Source organism: Ptychodera flava, chromosome 2 (assembly GCF_041260155.1).
Source record: "Ptychodera flava strain L36383 chromosome 2, AS_Pfla_20210202, whole genome shotgun sequence".
Lineage (NCBI taxonomy): Eukaryota > Metazoa > Hemichordata > Enteropneusta > Ptychoderidae > Ptychodera > Ptychodera flava.
This window is the reverse complement of record NC_091929.1, coordinates 3945716-3965364: the sequence shown is the minus strand read 5'-3', so window position 1 is coordinate 3965364 and position 19649 is coordinate 3945716. Positions and strand designations below refer to the sequence as shown.

The 19649-nt window shown below is 38.1% G+C and overlaps 3 protein-coding genes across 3 annotated transcripts in view; all 3 read left to right on the top strand.

Annotated features, from left to right (window-relative positions):
- LOC139151811 (uncharacterized) overlaps window positions 1-3424 on the top strand; it is a 12591-nt gene extending 9167 nt beyond the window's left edge. Inside the window, exon 2 of the mRNA XM_070724812.1 lies at window positions 2694-3424. Within this exon, the coding sequence (XP_070580913.1) occupies window positions 2694-3424 (731 nt within the window). The remainder of the gene's footprint in view (window positions 1-2693) is intronic.
- Window positions 2995-19649, top strand: LOC139151784 (uncharacterized). The gene is made up of 11 exons (XM_070724771.1): window positions 2995-5598; window positions 6840-7226; window positions 10759-10833; window positions 11547-11645; window positions 12975-13106; window positions 14264-14362; window positions 15248-15376; window positions 15937-16026; window positions 16890-17018; window positions 17443-17529; window positions 18065-19649. Exons 1-11 carry the CDS (start codon window positions 3619-3621, stop codon window positions 18353-18355), a joined length of 3498 nt encoding a protein of 1165 aa, XP_070580872.1. The 5' UTR covers window positions 2995-3618; the 3' UTR covers window positions 18356-19649.
- On the top strand, window positions 18492-19556 carry LOC139123818 (cylicin-2-like). The gene has a single exon (XM_070689973.1). It carries the CDS (start codon window positions 18492-18494, stop codon window positions 19554-19556), a length of 1065 nt encoding a protein of 354 aa, XP_070546074.1.

Below are 19649 nucleotides of genomic sequence, written 5' to 3'. Positions count from 1 at the left end.
GTACATTGTAGCACTTGAAAGTGAAAGAGTAAAACTTTTGCTCAGACTTTCCTTGATGAAACTTTCAACCACATCTAGAATAAAATTCACGGCTCACCGTGCAAGAGAAACAAACTATCTGCAGGGTTCTCCCACGCCGGACGGCGCTGGTCGGGCCCGTCCGGCACTCAGAATTTCCGACCAGCATTGACAAGTGACCGACCGGCACTTGCAGTTCAATGCTTTTGAACAATCAACATGAATGTCTATGACACTTTTGAGGTCAAGCAGTTCATAAAATTGCATGAAGAGTTGATGAAAACAATGGTACTATAGAATGCCTTTCAATAAAATGCTATTTAAAACAATACCACTGGTTGATTACCGTACGCTGATTTTGCATATGAAAAACTGTTCAGCTGTTGAACGTACGTTCACAAGATCATCGCCCTATAAATAGACACGGTTTTCCTGTCACACAGTATCTCTGTACGATCGAAAGAAGGAGAAAAACTGAAGTTTTTTTGCTTTGTATCAAGGTTTATAACACCATAAAAATGAAGTACGGAAGCGAAAATCAACACAAAAAACAGGACTTCTAACTAAAACGTACTCTTCAATGTTCAGTTCAGACTCAATGAGTGGCATTGTGGAAAGACTGCATGCAATGAAAGTCACGAGCAAGTTTGGTGTCAACGAATCCAGTCTTTGAATTATCAATGAACACTCACTTATTTTTCAGGTCAATAAGCCAAAAGTTACTTGTCCGTGGCAACAAGCCTCTCTGTTTGTGAATTTCCCCATTCTACAATGACTATCAAGAAGCAATTGAAGTGAATTTGACATCGAGAAATTCAACTTTCAAAACTATGGCCGATTAGTCAACCCCTAAGTTCTTGGTTTAAACTCTAGAGAGTCTGCGCATGAGCAGTAACAAGACCACCTAGGTCATTTGAAAAAACACTGGATGCTGGTACAGTGCAATGGTAATCCAAACTTCATAGTGGTGAGGGATGATATAAGCACAGGAAAGTGATGACAAAAAAGGGGTACATTATTTTTCAGAAGCTTCAAAAGATTCCGTTACAACTACTAAAGATTGTTTTTCTTTCTGTTTTGTTCAGTTAAAACTGAAAAAATACTTTGAAGGTACAGCAGTCCGGGTCAGCTCCAAAATTGGAGACTCATTATGATAATGTATTCCGGCATTCAGCCAATCATCGACCAGATTACATCATTAATACAGTACAGGTCACGCTGGGTCACAAATTACCCACCAAGTGTGATCGGCAGTTTTGGGCCGCTTATTAAGCCCCTGTCTTGTGAATTTCGACGAATTTCGACAGTCAACATAATCCACGTGTTCTGCAGAAGGTCATGTCCAACAAGGAGTCCGATTAGTGAACAAATATTCGAAATATTGACGATTCATTTCTACCCCCAGTTTATCGATTTCGCTCAGTACCGAGAATCATTTTGTGGATGTTCGTCATCTCTATTAGAAATACTGTTATAAAGGTTATTTGTGTAGGTACGCGTATAACATTTTGCAAGGAAGAAGAGCAATGTCAGAGCTTTAAAACGATACCTGTTTTGTAGTTGTCAAACGCAGACTAAAAATGGTACGCGATTTGAAAATGTGTTGACAGAGTGGCCACACAACTGTTCCCCATACGGTAGAATTTGTATCGCTGCCATCACCGATACAAATGGGGTATTCTGAACGATCTGTGTAGGTACACGACTTATATTTCGCAGGACTTCAAGCAGAGTCTAGGAATCACAGCGATATATGGGGTTTGGTTGTCTTAGCCAGAATAAAACTGGTACGCGCTTTTGAAATTGTGTTTTGACAGAGTGGCCACACAACTGTTCGACATTATGACAGAATACGGCGCGGGAGTTCGACACAGTATGGCGTACGTAACTAAGGACGCATGTGGAGGTTGCCAGGAAATACAATTTTTACTGATGGCGCGCTGGCCGCTGATTGGCTAATGAGAGTGGGGAAATATTATGGTATAGCGCTCCAATTTTGGAGCTGACCCGACTGTACAGTGGAAATGGCTATTATTTGTATCAATCAAGCCCTCAGAATGTAAAAATACAAGCATATAATGTTACAGTTTTTTTCATGAATATTAATGCTCATGAATATTAATGAGTCGTCCAGCACTCTTGGAACTCTGGGGAGAACCTGTATCTGATATTTACTTATATTTGAAATTCAAAATGGTCATATCCCTTTGTCTCAATACCTTTACTGAAATATCTACATGCACAAATTTGTATTTAAGCAGTGTCTTTGCCGTGGTTGGCAAACACTAGTAAATACTTTTGCAAACCTGGAACCGTGATAACTTTTCTACATTTCCCTAGTATGAATATTGTCTAAGGGAAAGTCTGGTAAAATGACTGGAAATCCCAGTAACATTTACTTGCATACCACCTCTAACAGACACTGGTAAGAGCAGACTTCTGTTGATAAGATTACAGTTTTGTATGTTATATTTTCTGTTATTCTCTGTAACTCTTAAAATCAGATCAGATGTGAGTTTACATGTACCTTCAATACGTAGATGGCCATTGCAATCTGTGACCAGTATTTGTAATTCCTACTCTGATGAAAGTTGTACATGTGTTTAATATTGAAAGCAATTGACTCAAAGTTTTACAGTTTTTCATTTGAACTCTTTGTCACCCATATTTTGCAGATGACTATCAGACAACTCAGAGGATGTCCACACAGAATAGCTCAGAGACAGTGGAAGATGACAGTGGTCGTAGGGAAGACGGGGGTCAAAGTGGGAATATGGCTGAGGAGCTGGGAAGTCAGCTACTGGAAATCATGTACCGGAATGCAATGAGCAATGAAAAACCATCAGAGAATCAAGCACAGAAATTACTACAAATAGCACATCAGAGATTGCTGACTCAGAGTGTTCAGGAACATGGGGCAGCTGTTGGTGATAACGACACCCAGCAAACACACAACCCTCCTTGTGCTACTACTAGAAATTCATCTCAAGAGCATCAACCATTTGTCCAAAAACGCAGATCACGTCCAAGGTTTAGTACCATTCTGCAGCAGTCAGCTATGCAATCGTCACCTTCACCACCACCCCCACCTCCGCCCCCTCTGCCACCTCCACCACCCCCACCAGCATTGCCACCCCCACCAGTATTGCCACCCCCACCAGCATCGCCACCACCACCACACCTCCCCACCACCGATGAAAATACCTCCTCTGCCAAAGCAGCCACTCCACAACCTGTGCCGCCACCTCCATTGCCGTCAACACCACCTCAGTCATCAACTCCTGAACCACCACCTGTGCCGCCACCACCTCCAGTGCCCCCTCCACCACCGCCACCACCATCATATGCACCATCTCAACACCACGTGCACCCTCGTCGTCGCAAGGAACCTTCATATCTACACTAACAGAAATATCCACACCACCAGCTTTGCCAGACAAAGCACAACAGGAAGCTAGTGATGATACAGAAAAATAAAGACAAGCCCATTGCCAGCCAAAACTGTCTGCAGGAAAATCGCCAAAAGGAAAATCACCAAGGAAGAGTGATGGAGACGATGATAAGGCATTGCAGAAAGTCTCTACTGAAGTGGATGAACAGATGCAGACTTCAAGAAATGACATCCTGACCATCGTCAGAGAACAAGTGGTTATACTGAATAACTGTATACCTATTGGGAAAACAAAAGAGCGTAGTCAGATTGTGAAAGCAATGAGAAAACTTGTTAAGGAACAGTTGGATATTGGATCTATGGATAATGAAACTGCTGATCAGTTAGCAGAACTAGACACTACACTATCAAACATTTTACTTGAATCTGGTGATTCTGACAGACAAAGAAATGAACCTGACAAACAGACGTCTATAAATACTTTCAGTGATAAGCAGTCACCCAAAGGTTTGTCAAGATTATCATCAGATGAAGATTTAAGCATCACCTTTGTGAAATCTAAGGAAAGAGACGCTGTGCAACAACAGGTCTCTGATTTGGGGGAGAGTGTGATTTATCCTGCAAAACATCATGGTTCTAAAACAAATGATGTTGCACCTGCAAAGCTATATGAAGACATGAAGTCTACACAGGGCAGTCTGGCAGATGAAAGTGATGTAAAATTAGCTCAGCAGTACAGTAAGGATAGCCGTGGTGGGAAAGCTGTCGATCAGCTGATGTCAGATAACATAGATGTAAAAGTTACCCACGATAATCGTCTGTATGGAGGCAGTGTAAAAACAGTTCAGCAATTCAGTTCAGATGTCAATAGTAAAAGGTTTAGTGGACCATATGATAATGAGGGGGATAAGATGGTACATCAGTTTGATAGAGATCATGTGAGTGACATAAAGGAACTTCAACAAAGGAGATCAGACAGTGAGACTGTGGTGTTGAATGCCAGTGGTTTACAGTATGACACACAACATGCTGTAGGTGTACACAGTGGGAAACTTTTCCAACAGTCTAATCCTGTCGCTGGTTCTGCAACATCTGTTCAGAATTTTGCAAAACTTACTCAGGAAAATGTCGCTGTGGTTGAATCAGGTGGTCAAATCCAATCTTGCCAAATGAAAATGGACATGAGTGCAAACATTGGACCAGGGAATAGCAGTGCTACAGAGGAGGAGAAATTAAAGCAACAACTACTCACAGTTGCACGGCAAAAATCAATGGCTGAACTGACTGAAATGAATCATCAAACCAGAAATGAAAACCAAGCGTTGGACCAGCAAATCGTGGCAGTTCAACAACTTAAGACACTCATTGAAATGAGAGTACAAGCTGGTAACTTAACTCCTGAAAAGAGGGCGGAATACAACAAAGTCTACCAAAGTGTATCATCTCAAATTAAAGTTTTACAAACTCAAAAGCGACTCAATGAAGTGACCAGCCTGCTTGCTGAGATCAGTACTCCAGTACAATACAGCCACAGTGTGCAGACCATCACAACAAACGCTAGCGGTGGATTTCATCCAATACAGCGTACAGCGAGTAGCAACATCATGTTACCAAGGCAACCAAATCCAAACATTAGAATGAATCTTTATCCAGGCAGTTTTCAAGTTTTAGCAACTCAGGGAAATTTAAATGTCCTTGATGCAGCCAAAGTACACCATACTATTCAACCGCCAAATGCTCCGTACCTGGCAATGTCCACAGTGAACCCAAGAAATGTCGGTAGAATTCTCTTGGAAAATCCAACTTCTGGTGAAATCCCAAACACACATACTCATTCCAGCGGAGAGTACACAATGAATTCAGGAAGGCTGGTCACTGAAAACTGTCAGGAGGTTCACCAAAGTGGTTATTCCGAGAAGGAATCTAAAAACCCTGACATTAAAAAACTTATCAAGAAAATAGTGGCAGCAAGTTCAAAGGGTAAACTCCGAGGCAGCCTACCTCCACAGCTTTTGGAAAATGTTAACAACAATGATGACAGGAATAACTCCGATGATTTCAACCTTCAGAGTTCTCCTGATGGTAATAATGACATCACGTACGGTCGAAGACAGTCATCGCAGCCGGGACATTCTCATGAAAAGTATGATTACAATGGGCGGGAATCACAGGGACATTGGCCACGAAAGGTACGTGTCTTGTACATATTTCACTTTATTTCAAACTCTAGCTGTCCATAGAATCTTGTAACAGAAAGAGTGACACTGAAATAATGATGAGGCTGACTATAACTGCAATTAACTTCCTACCTGATTTCAGCTACATACAGTACATGTACATGTATGTATATTTAAATATTGCATTCAGAAATCCATACATAACTCTTTCATTTGCTTTACGGGTCAGCATTCCTGAAAATTTTAATAGTGGAAGATATTTAAGAATAAAAACTATGGGTAGATACAATGTACATGTATAAATGTGGTAAATGAAGTTTTAATTGTTGTGTTAATTATTTCACATGTGAAAAATCATGGTGATCATTATAATATTATGGTGATCATAATATCATGGTGATCATTAAATCATGGTGATCATTATAATAAAGTAGGATACTGATTACCCATACATGTATGTCCACCACTGATGGCGCTATCAACTTCAAGTCAAAAGAAGCCAGATATAGGAACATTCTTCATTGGTTTACCTGCTAACTGCACACTAAACTATGCTTGCATGTATGCTGGCGTAGCCCTGACAATTTTCACAAAGATTCTGAACCAACAATGTGTTGCAGTGTAACTTTATCACAGCAGGTTTGGAAATCTAGCCCTCAGCAGAATACAACAGGGCATTGCTGTGAACAATCTGATGCTAACCTTTTGGCGTGGTCAACATGCTTATCATGATCCCTACTCTAGCACATTGTACCTCAGTATGATAAATCTGTCCACACCTACACTGTAGCCTAGGTCATTCTAGGCGTTTACCAGTACAGCCAATACTAATTTATAAGCTGACACAATTGTACACATGTCAAAGGTCACCGTAATTCCAGAGTACACTGTGTTATCTGGTTTTACAGTGTATCATTCGAATGGAGTTTGCTGTATGAATTAGTCAAAGAATATTATGACACACCTTTCTATGCATCAATCATATACCATCAGGAAGGATACTGTTTCTTGGAATTGCTTGTTTTTTGTAAGGGACCTGACAGATTGACTTTGGAACAGTCTGTGTATTGCTTCTGTAGATCAGTGTGTAAATTTGTACACCACATGTGCGTAAACCTTGTACTCAGTGATATCATTCCTAGTGCATGCTGCTTGTCATCTGAGAATATTACCCCCAGTTAATTGAGGAGAGATCAATGTTTACAGACCTGTATAGATGTATACAATGGTTTTCTTTGTTTGTATTTTTTCAGGACTCAGACCTATTGGATCCAGATAGCAGAAGCAATGATGTGCAAAGGAAAAAATATCGAGACAGATCGCCAGGTGGTTATGGCGATAGAGGGCAGACTATAAAACCTGGGAGAATATCAGAGAAGTCACCTGTCAGAGACTGTGACAAACAGAGAGAGAGACAGAAACCCCATGGTAATGATCTAGAGAGAGCTGCACGGAGACGAAGTCACAGTGCATCTGGAGAGAGTATATCAGAAAGAGGTGACAGGGACAGTGGACAGTTGACTAAAAGAGATACAGAGAGAACCTCACAGCCGTGGAATATCAGTAAAGATATGCAGAGTCCGAAGAAGAAGGAAACTTACTATTGTCAAGTGTGTGGACGTCCTTTTGGTACTTTAAAGGTATGTATCTAGTGGTGTCTAATACAGATCTACAATAGACCTTACCCCATACATTCCCTTGTGCTATATGCAGCTTGTACTAAGTGTTCATTTACTATTGTTTAGTCGTAAAATCATCCGTATTCCATGAATTATCCTCTGCATCCAGCAGCATTCTGTTTCATCTTTGAGAAACTTATGTGTAGATAGTAAGCAGCTCAGCTTCTCGGCAGACATGACATTTGAGTTAATAAACAACTCACGGAGTGACATGCCTGTGGGACACTATCTCTGAATACTGTGGGCGTCACAGACCAGTGACCTATTCCAAGACGGGTCATCTCAGAAAAATACCAGTGTCCATTTGTGTTAATAGCAACCAGCGACAAACATGTTTGGACAATCACGGACCAAAAGCTGATGTGAATTATGATCGGGGAAAGCACAAGGTTGAAACCTGTTGATGTGTTCAGTGTGTGCCAAACTAGTTTGGAGAATAGTGGCTATGTTGTAATTTACAGGACTGGTCAGTACCTCGTTAAATAACCCTATTGAAGTGATGGTAAACATTAACTTAGACTCTCACATCATGTGGTTAGCTTTGCCGTGTAGTTTCGTCTTTTGCCCCTTGTACATGTACTGGACATGATTTGTCCTCTGTGAGCTGATATATTCTGGTATCAAAGAATCATTTGATGGTGATGATCTTGTGAAAAGTGCCTGCCATGCAGCGTACATTTCATAACCAAGCTAGCTACACAATACTTGCATATACACTGTGTAGCGTAGCTTGCTGTGTAGGGTCAATAGGTTAGAGCATTCTGGGCATATCAATGTACATAACACACAATAGTCACAGGGTGGTGTGAAATGAGGGATTGTTAGGTGTGTGTACCTTGCACAGTGGCTGCCGTGTTTAAGAGGTCTATCTCATCTTACCTTTCACTTAAGAGCTGTTTTATGCATTTGTGTAGTAGGCCCTACTTCTCTGTTTGTGGCTGTGTGTGTTTGACGTGTTTATTGATGTCAATGTGGTAACCAGTTGCTGCTGTCTTTGAAGACTGAGTTCTCAGGTTCATGACAAATCTCTGTGATATGTACCTGAACAATAGTGATATTGTACAAGTCATGGACCAGTGATATTGTACAAGTCATAAACCAGTGATATTGTACAAGTCATAGACCAGTGATATTGTATGTCTAAGTCATGGACCATGCTCAGCTATGTTCCATAGTGATACCATAATTTGTATGTTGAAATTAAAGAGTTAAAATTAAGTAAGAGAAGAGTTATTGTGGTTGTTAGTCCCCACGGACACCGTCCGGGGGGACTTATAGGTTTGGTCATGTCCGTGCGTGCGTCCGTGCGTGCGTGTGTGCGTCCGTCCGTGCGTCCGTCCGTTCACGCAGATATCTCAGAGATGCCCAGGTCAATTTCTTTCAAACTTTGCACAAGGATAGTACCCTACCCCATACAGATGCACATCGATTTGTTTCACAATGCGATCAAATTTGGCCGTGTTAGAGGACTTTTTAGTTTTCACCTCCATAGACTCCCATGTATAAGGCAGTGTCCATAGACTCCCATGTATAAGGCAGTCCATAGACTCCCATGTATAAGGCAGTCCATAGACTCCCATGTATAAGGCAGTCCATAGACTCCCATGTATAAGGCAGTCCATAGACTCCCATGTATAAGGCAGTCCATAGACTCCCATGTATAAGGCCGAGAAAAATAAAAATTTAGTTTCTCATCGTATTCATATTGCTAATAGATTGGGTCATGTCCGTCCATGAGTCCATCCGTGAGTCCATCCTTTCACGCAGATATCTCAGATATTTTGACAAAATGTCACGTGACCTCGGTGACCTTTGACCTCAAATATTACATATTTGTCCATAACTCAGGAACCACAAGCGGTACACCCTTCATAATGGCACAGCTTATGACGCCACATATTGTACCTCATTAATTATGCACATATCTAATTTTGAGCAAGCCAATAGAGCTAGAGGTCTGATTTTTGGTATGTAGGGATAACTTAGCAATAAAATTTTTTTGACAAAATGTCACGTGACCTCGGTGACCTTTGACCTCAAATATACATATTTGTCCATAACTCAGTAACCACAAGTGCTACACCCTTCATGTATGGTATGATGGGACACTTTATGATGCCACATATTGTACATCATTAATTATGTGCATATCTAATTTTGAGCAAGCCAATAGAGCTAGAGGTCTGATTTTTGGTATATAGGGATAACTTAGCACTACAATTTTTTTGACAAAATGTCATGTGACCTTGGTGACCTTTGACCTCAAATATACATATTTGTCCATAACTCAGTAACCACAAGTGCTACACCCTTCATATATGGTATGATGGGACAGCTTATGACGCCACATATTGTACCTCATCAATTATGCGCATATCTAATTTTGAGCAAGCCAATAGAGCTAGAGGTCTGATTTTTGGTATATAGGGATAACTTAGCACTACAATTTTTTTGACCAAATGTCATGTGACCTTGGTGACCTTTGACCTCAAATATACATATTTGTCCATAACTCAGTAACCACAAGTGCTACACCCTTCATGTATGGTATGATGGGACACTTTATGATGCCACATATTGTACATCATTAATTATGTGCATATCTAATTTTGAGCAAGCCAATAGAGCTAGAGGTCTGATTTTTTGGTATATAGGGATAACTTAGCAATACAATGTTTTTGACAAAATGTCATGTGACCTCGGTGACCTTTGACCTCAAATATACATATTTGTCCATAACTCAGTAACCACAAGTGCTACACCCTTCATATATGGTATGATGGGACACCTTATGACGCCACATATTGTACCTCATTAGTTATGTGCATATCTAATTTTGAGCGAGTCAATAGAGCTAGAGGTTTGATTTTTGTATATTGGGATAACTTAGCAATAAAATTATTGTGACAAAATGTCACATGACCTCGATGACCTTTGACCTCAAATATACATATTTGTCCATAACTCAGTAACCACAAGTGGTACACCCTTCATATATGGTATGATGGGAGACCTTATGATGCTTCATACTGTACCTAATTAATTATGCATATATCTAATTCTGAGCAAACCCATAGAGCTGGATGTCTGTCATACATATGCACATAGATTTGTTCTGTGATAGGATCCAATAAGGCCGCCATGTGGCCATTTTATTACAATTCTTTCATGTCCTGAATTACAGCTCAGACATGTATCAAGCGAATTTATTCAAAAGTATTTTTATCACAGACCTAATGAAGAGGCCTCTATCCTCTCTGAGGACCTGTAATCAAAGTACCCATTAACAAGTGGGGACTGTGTCATCAACGATGACTTGTTTTTTGAAGATGAAACTCTCCTAGTTTATTTTCATCACCTCAGAAATTACGATTCTACAATATCAGGTCCATAAACTACCACGCTTTTCTGTTGAGTGATAAATTTGTGGAATTTGCATTCTCAGGAATCATCGAGATGTTAAAAAGTAAAATTTTACGCTTTGTTTTGATAGGGATTCAAAGATCACTGCATGAGCAGAGGACATCACATGAAATACAATTATAAGAAGATTGGCAAAAAAATTCCGGTAAGTTTTCCTAGTTACCACTGCATTGTCATGACCAGGATATCATATAAACGAGAGTAGTTTAGAGTTGTGGAATATTGGTTTCACTTACTATGGGGAAAGACACAACAGTTCAGTGACTTTAGTAGTTATCTTATGATCAGAGGATGGTGAGTTCAAATATTATGTAGTATCACTCACAATGTCCAAATACCTAGAAGGAAAACACGTAGAGTACAATATTCAATGGCACAACTTGGGATATCTGGTCTTATACCCATGATTGCATAGCAATATTTATTGTCTTTTACAAAGGCAGGATCACAACTACTGTTATTTGACAATGTGTTACCTTATAAATAAATGTTATATCTTGTGATAAATGATCGCTTTGTAAGTCTGAAGTCCTTGTCAATCATTTGCTTATGTATATGCTTATGCCAACAAACGGCCAGGCCACTTATAACACTAGAAGGAGTTTGCAAGGTACACCAGTCGTTAGGCAAGCCAGTAACTCAGCTGCTGAGAAAAGCCAGGTGATGGGGCCACTCTAGTATTATTCCTTTGATCTTACCTTAAAAACTGTTCTCCTCAATAACCTTGATTTAAATTTATATTTTCCCCATGATAAGCTGATTTTGAAATATTTAACAATCAACATTGTTCTTTTTATGAATACTACTGCTTTAATTATTGATGATTGGTCTTTCTGTCTGTCATTTCAATATTTGCAGATTACAAGAAGGGATAGGGTTATTGTGGAAGGCTACTTGAATGATCATACAATGAAGTGGACGTGTTGTATCTGTGAAGTGAGATTTGATGAATTTAAGGTAATGTGTGTTGAAATGGTCCAGTGATCAGAAATAATGAGTATTTACTTTTAATTTTGCTATACAGCTAATACTATCTGGTATCTGATAGCCAATGACAGTCTACTGAAATATTTCAAAGTCAGGCTGGTTAATACTGGTACTGAATGCCTGTCTAAATTTTATTTGTGAATTTAATTATTTGGCTAGTCAGTGAAAATGTGATTCCATCCATCATATTTATGGTTTATACTAAGTTTATATCATTTAATCAAACGTCATGCTAAATGATGTATTTATTTGATCCCCATGGTTAATTTCAGTGACATATGCTTTGTGAACTTGAGTATTAGAAACTGTACAACCATAGACTGTGTTCAGGGATGTCCCAAACATTAGTCAAGAAAATTTGCTTTATAAAATGGATTGTTATGGGTTGGACTATATTTGTCTGTATAATGATAAAAGTGTTCATTATACCTGAAAGACAGTGTTGTTCAAAGACAGTATTATAAAATACTTTAATTTCAACATAGACCCTCCAGAAAATGGAATAGGAAACAGCACTTCCCTTGTACTGGCTAGGTTTGAATAAATTGAGTTTGTTTGCCCATATTGTGGTTGCATTTATTCAAACTGATGTTAAAATTACGTATTGTGTTTGGAATCTCATATATCATGTGATTTTGGATATGTACAGTTTACATTAGTTTTACAATGTAGTTACATCAAATATACCCACGTTATGAAGAAGAGATAATTGGCAAATTCTGATATAAATCATATTAATAGTCCAGATATCGATGAAGATGTTGTTCTTGATTCAAGCCAGAGCCAATAGGAAACCACTTTGCAAAGAAATAAATAAAAACATTATACATTTTGCCATAAACAACTACTCTAGACTTTCAAAGCAGACACCAAATGTTCTCTTGTTCCATACCAACAAACTCTTCAGAGTATGTACTGCATGGTACACAGATCTGAGCATAACTTATACTGACCTTTACACAGAACCTGTCACATCACTTTGTGACTGCTGAACATAACTTATACTTGTCTTTACACAGAACCTGTCACATCACTTTGTTACCGCTAAACATAACTTATACTTGTCTTTACACAGAACCTGTCACATCACTTTGTGACTGCTGAACATAACTTATACTTGTCTTTACACAGAACCTGTCACATCACTTTGTGACTGCTGAACATAACTTATACTTGTCTTTACACAGAACCTGTCACATCACTTTGTTACCGCTAAACATAACTTATACTTGTCTTTACACAGAACCTGTCACATCACTTTGTGACTGCTGAACATAACTTATACTTGTCTTTACACAGAACCTGTCACATCACTTTGTGACTGCTGAACATAAAGATAAACGAATAAGGATGATGAAAGAGACAGGTATCACGTTGGATGGTATCCATGGCAACCACGGACACAGCAGTAAAGCCAAACATGAAATGAAGGTATTCTTTTAAAAAATTCTATTATTTGAGCATGCAGGGAATTAATGTTAGCACATTTTCAAGGCCGTGTTTGTTGCTGTGTGATTTTTTAGTGCTGTACTATGAAGAAGTCAAACAGATAGATTTGCAAACATGGAGCTCAAAATTCTAAGTACATCTTTTCCAGTGAATGCTTGATATAACTGCTTTGACACTGATTGACATGTGACATCGGATTTCACTGATTTGTAGCCAGTGTATTGCTGCCATACAACAAATCATTTATTGCTGCCATATAAAATAAATAATTCTTGGTAACAATTAATGATTGAACATATATCTTGAATGCTTGGCCAGTAAATTATGCCGAGTTCCTTTAGTGCAAACCAGAAGTTATCAGAGGCATTGTTTTATTGTGTCTTTGTTTTATAAAATTCACAGCTTCATTAACAGAGCAATCAAGGTTTTTAAGGACAAGATTATTGAATGTGGCATATTAAGTCATTGTGAAGAAAACTGTGATTGTGGATACCTTGGATTGTCATTTGTAGCATACGTTGTAATGTTTGGTGTGCTTGCCTGTTGAGGGCGCTATGCCCCAGGACATGTACAGTGTAGTCTGTATATGCTGATTGATATAAAGAACCAGAAGGTGCTATGACACTTGATATAAATTTGGCTCTAATTTATCTTTGCCTAAATGAGTACAAGTCAGGGTAAGTCTGTGATTTCAAATGCAGATGCCAACCATTTGAATAATTTGCCGCATACTATAAAACAACCATGATAGATCAGATATATACTAGTGATAATAATCCCTTCATGTTGAAATGTGAAATGTAAAATTGAATATTAGACCAGACTCAATTACTCATAATTTATGGCCATGATAGTCACCATCAAATTGTCAAAGGGAATAAACATTTTAATTCCAGGGTTTGTTACTGTCATATTGTCTTTCCTTATCAATTACCCGCTTCACTGTTTCTATTGTTTCCGCTGGTGAAAATATAGCTAATGCTTTGTCCTAAAGATTGAAAAATATGTTGGCCGTTTGTCCAGAAACCAATGTAAAGTGTTGAACATGTAAGAATTTCAGCATGTTCTGTACACAGTAAGTGTTGTCTTCCATCCTATTTACAATTATTCTTGACTGGTTTGTATCATGATGTTTTCAGACTTACTCCGTTCAAGAAAGACTAAAGCTACAGGTCTCTGCAGTCAACCATGGAGGATTTTATTGCTTGATTTGTATGCTGTCTGTGGATCCAACAATTGTAAGTATTAGTAACATGAAACAACAATGAATTTGTCATTTGGTAGTGAACTTGACACAATACATTTTTAATTCATGATGCTAAAAGCATGATCGACTCTGTTCCTTCACATTGTACTTTGATTTTTGGTCTTGCTGTATTAAATTTTACAATGCGACGTTTGAGTCATTTTCATTTGGTTTTAAATTCAATGATATGTCACTTAAACAATAGAATATATTGCTACTTAATATTTTTAGTGGCATAATATAGGGATTTAATTTAAAGGATTTTAGCCAGCAGTGAAAATAATGAAATTAAACTTCAGTGAATAACTACAGTAACGTACAACTTTGAAGTGGGTTATCATGTACTGTATAGTGATGTAGAGGGCGCTGTTGTATATAGAAGTCTCAAAAAGTAAATGTTGTGTTCACAGTAAGAACAAAACTCCTTGAAGGCGTCCCACATTACACTAAGACATGTATGCAGTTGCAATTTTATACATTTGGTGATATTTCAACGATTTCATTCAATGAATCAGACAACATGTAGTGTATTGCAGGTCAGTGTAACATTGCTGTGGAATTAGCAAAGCTGTTTACATTACTGTAGTCTAGATTTTTAGTGTATTAATTCCTTCTTTAACTGAGTATATGTCACTATTTTGAAATCAATTCATGTAATATTGCCTTCTTCCTGATGGAAAACAGGAATATTAATGGGATGAGGTATTTTTTTGCAGTTTTCAACGGAACATTTCAACTCTTTTGATTGTAACCCACATGATTCCATTAGTTAGTTCCAAAGAGTGAGGTCTGGTTGTCAGATCATAGCTAAATATATATTGAATGTCATTGTAATGTAAAACTGAATGCTTACAATTTTTTGTTTTTAAATTGACAGCAAAGAGCCCAGCATTTAGCAAGTAAATCACACCACCATGCACTGGGTTATCTGAGAAGAGTTGCCAAATTGAAGAATCTTATCGCTGATTTATCCAAGGAGAAAAATCAAAGTGCAATGAAACTAGCGGTATGTAGTTCATACATCTTTGAGTTGTATTGAGTGAAAGTCTGCATCTGACAAGTTCGGAAATGCCACCATTACTTTCATCTGAGAGTTTGTTTTTAACAGTATTCTAACAGCTTCAAGGACAGGCAGAAGATGATTTTTTCTTCAGAACTGTTCAGTGCACACATGTAATCCTACAGATATTTAACATTTTCTGCCATGGAAAACAGTCATTTTCTTACACGTAAGTTTTCCAAGCAAACTTGAAAAAAAAAGACGATATGGTGATAGTTGAACAACATACACAAGGATTAGCAACAAAATGTTTTCTAAATCTAGCTTTGTGGTCTCTCTGCTTTCTTCCTAGCATGAAGATACTGCAAGAAGCAGTTGGACTTTGCAGAAGCATTGATAATGCTGTTCAAGCATAAAGTCCTTTCTAATTCACAAAGACTAAGATTATAACTTGACTTTGATTTCAACTCGTAGGTTACCATTGCCTGATTGGCTTATTTTTAATAGTCCGATGGAGCTTACTAAAATAGTATTGTATTAAATGTGGATTGTTTCCCTTTTTTCAGGGTGTAATAAGAGACAAAATGAAGTCTGGTGAGAATGAGAGTGAAAAGCTGTACTGTTCACTGTGTGAGACAAAACACTCAAACAAGCAGGTAAGCTGCTACATAGCTTAGGTACCACAACAAGATGCTTTTCAGTAGGCTATTTGCTCCATGAGATCTATGACAATAGCATCCCCTTCTATGAAACACATAAATTGTCTATTGTCTGTTCCAAAGCTCTGAAACAGCCAATATTATAACTTTTAAGAAGTATTGGGGTCTGTACACTCCTGGAAAGTCCTGGAAGATTGATAATCCACCCACAGTTTTCAAATAATGACAAATATGGTCAGTCTTGATAGCATAGAAATTTTCTGTAAAATGATAATTAACAATGATATATTGTACAAATGATATCTAGCCTCAAATAGTCTTTGACTTTCAAGTGACTATCAGTGTATGGATCCTGAATATTCCATAGGACATACCATGGGAATTTATTGGATGATGGCTGGACACAATATTGCCATTTGACAGGAGGCTAAGTGGTCATCCACTTTGAACCAAACAAATTTTCATGTTTGATGAAACTATTTTGGCATGCTCTAAATCTGACACATCACATATTTTGCAAAGAAATTGGAGACAATTATATTTTCAATACAAAACAGAAAACACTTGTATACCCATAGAATTCTAAGAATAATATTCCCATGGGAAGCTACTGGTATGCACAATAAAAAGGGTTGACATGTGCTGTAATTTGTACATTTGTATAGTTGAACGTCATATTCATGCAGAATATTTGTGGAATAAGATGATTTCAGTTGCATAATGAACCTCAAATCTCCCAATGTTAACTAGTATTGTACATGAAAAGGTTTAGGGTGTAATTTAGAATAATTGAGATATATTCAGTTTTGAGTTATTAATGTTTGGTAATACAAGGTAACAACTTTCTATGTTTTTTACAGGACCTTGAGGAGCACTGCAGTTCCTATGCCCCTCAGCATTCTGGGATTTATCACATGTTGGAGGTCATTGTGAAGATCGTTGAAGCTCTAGAGAAGTCAGAAAACAAACATATTGTGAATGCCATAAAGGTCAGTGCAACTCTACCATTGTCAAGTTCAGTTAATAACACTTCAATTCATCTGGATCGTGTCTTGTTCAACCCATGAGACTTTTTAACGTGGTATTGTTTGCACATATTCAGTCATGACAGTTTTGAAATGTTTCCAGTTTGAAAAAGTTCTCTGTTCACATTTAGATTTATTCTTGCAAGTATTGCCCATGTTTGTTGTGTGTTTTATTAAGTTGAATCCTCAAGAGGGTTATCAAGTTTCAAGCAAAGATTGATTGATGAAGTACAGTATAGTGTATGTAGGGGTTACGCCAGTGTTTATCACTCATGTAACTTGTTTGATATGTTATTAGCATTACACTACAGAAATTGAAATAAGGCTTTCTTTACAACCAAAATGATTAGCCTATAATTACTGACTGCATAATCATTGTTTTTTTTAGGACCATGAGGAATACACATCATATGTTTCTAGTGATAGAAATCATTGGCTGTGTTTACTCTGTGAAGAAACACATCAAAATGAAACCGTGAGTATTTATTTCTGAATTTGTATATTTTTAATAATCAATCATCTCAAAATCTTTGCTTGCATGGCTTACATTCTCTTGTCAAGTTATTCCTAATTTGTTTATTGAAATTTTGACCTAATGTCACTTGAATTGCAATTTTAGAATTGTATTCAGGCAAAGTAACTCAATATTGCTATCAAATTATCAGTGTGTTTGTTGAGTCAGAGCTGAGCAGTGAGTCAGCAGCTATTGACACTCAGGAGTACATGTTATGGGACAGAATATCACAAGACAAGAAGACAGTGAGCTTGTGTAATTTACAATTCAACAACTATTTTGTCAGGCATAGCTCAGTCTTTTCAGCCTTTCACCGCCATGGTTTGGCTCAAACCCATTGTTATCAATGGTGAGTGTGGACCTGTTTACAGGGAACTGGGGGTGAACAGGTTAAAGATTTCATAGGAAGGTACTGTATACTTCAATGTCCTTCTGTTATGATAAAGAAATTTGTTTTTACTGTGTTTGACACAACCTGTTTTGTTGTATATTTCAGAGATATGAACGTCACAGGAACCAGCCTAAGCATGTGTTTCGGAAATTTTGCTATCAAGAAACATACAGTGCTTTGCAGTCTTTCAAGAGGAAAAACAACCCTGCCGATGTGAAATCAAATTCAGGATCTTCACAACTTGCCAAGAAAGCAGTTCCAGCTCCGGAGACGGACTCCAGCCATGCAGCTTCAAAAGATTTCAAGCCAACGATTCCATTAACATCAGAATCTCCCAGAAAGAATTCCAGTCACACCGGACACCAGTCAGAAAGATCCAGTCAAACCAGACTCTAGCAAGAAGAACCCAAGTGATTCTGAAAAAACAATTGGAAATGAGAAAGCTAAGACTGAAATGCCAAAGACAATATCAGAAACAATAACTACATCATTGCCAGTCAGTGATAGAAATAGACAGACAGAATCAACCACAATGAGTCGTGATAAAAACCTTGCTGAGGAAAAACTGAGACCAAGGACTGAAAGGCAACATAATGGAAAAATGAAAACTACAGACGCTGAGTCAGATTCAAGTGTGGCTGCTGGCAGATCTGATCAGCAAGATACAGGTACTGATGTGTTGAAAATGCAAGACAAAACTCCAAGTGATAAAGTGAACACAGGAAAGGACACTAAAAACACTTCAGTTAGTTGTAAGGAGAAAGAAAAAGCCATGAAAGATAGAGCAGAGAAAGATTCTAAAGGGAAGCAAACGTCCAAAACAAAGTTATTTTCAAAAGTGAAAGATCTTGAAACAGTGACTGGTAATACAAAGCAAGATAACAAAGACAGACAGGTAGAAGAAGATGAAAGATGTGAGCATGGAGGGACATATAATGGTTCAATGGAAGATGGAGAGGAAGAAGATGGTACAGAGACTCCAAGCAAGAAAAAAGACAAGGCATTGCAGGAAAGAGGAAAACACAAAGATGAAAGGAAAGTCGATAAAGTAGTAGAATCGGAAACAGAAAATGTCAGAGAGGATGTGACTGATAGAAAGAACACAGATGAGAAGACGTCAGTCGAGAATGTCAGGGACAGTGATTCTGATGATGAAAAGGGAACAGAGAAAGGTTCCTCTGGATCCGTCAATGGTAAGGACAGGACAACAAGTGAAAATGATAACTCTGTAGATTCTAAAACTGTTGAAAATACAGTGAAGCAAAGTGCAGAAATGACTTGTGAGAGTAACCCAGTCCATGTTAACGCACAGAATACTCATAAAAATAGTGATAATGGTGGAAAAAGCAGTCAGGAGAAAGACAATAAGAATCCTGGGACGGGAAATCCAAGAAAAGATACTAAGAAATCTGGAAGTCAACATCCGAGAAAATCTGTAGAGAAAGCTATGAGACGTGATAGAAGGCGGAAACAAAACACAGATGATGATGGTGATGATGATGATGACGACGATGATGAACTATTTATGAAGAGGAAAAAGAAACAGCATGACAAGCTTTCTTCATCAATTGAAAAGAGAGAATTGAAATTGTGTTAGTTGACATTGCAAAGGTAAATCCTAGAAAATAAAACTGGACCTTGTCAGAAAATGGAGACGAAGTGTAGTGGATCTTGGAAATGTACAAGCTGC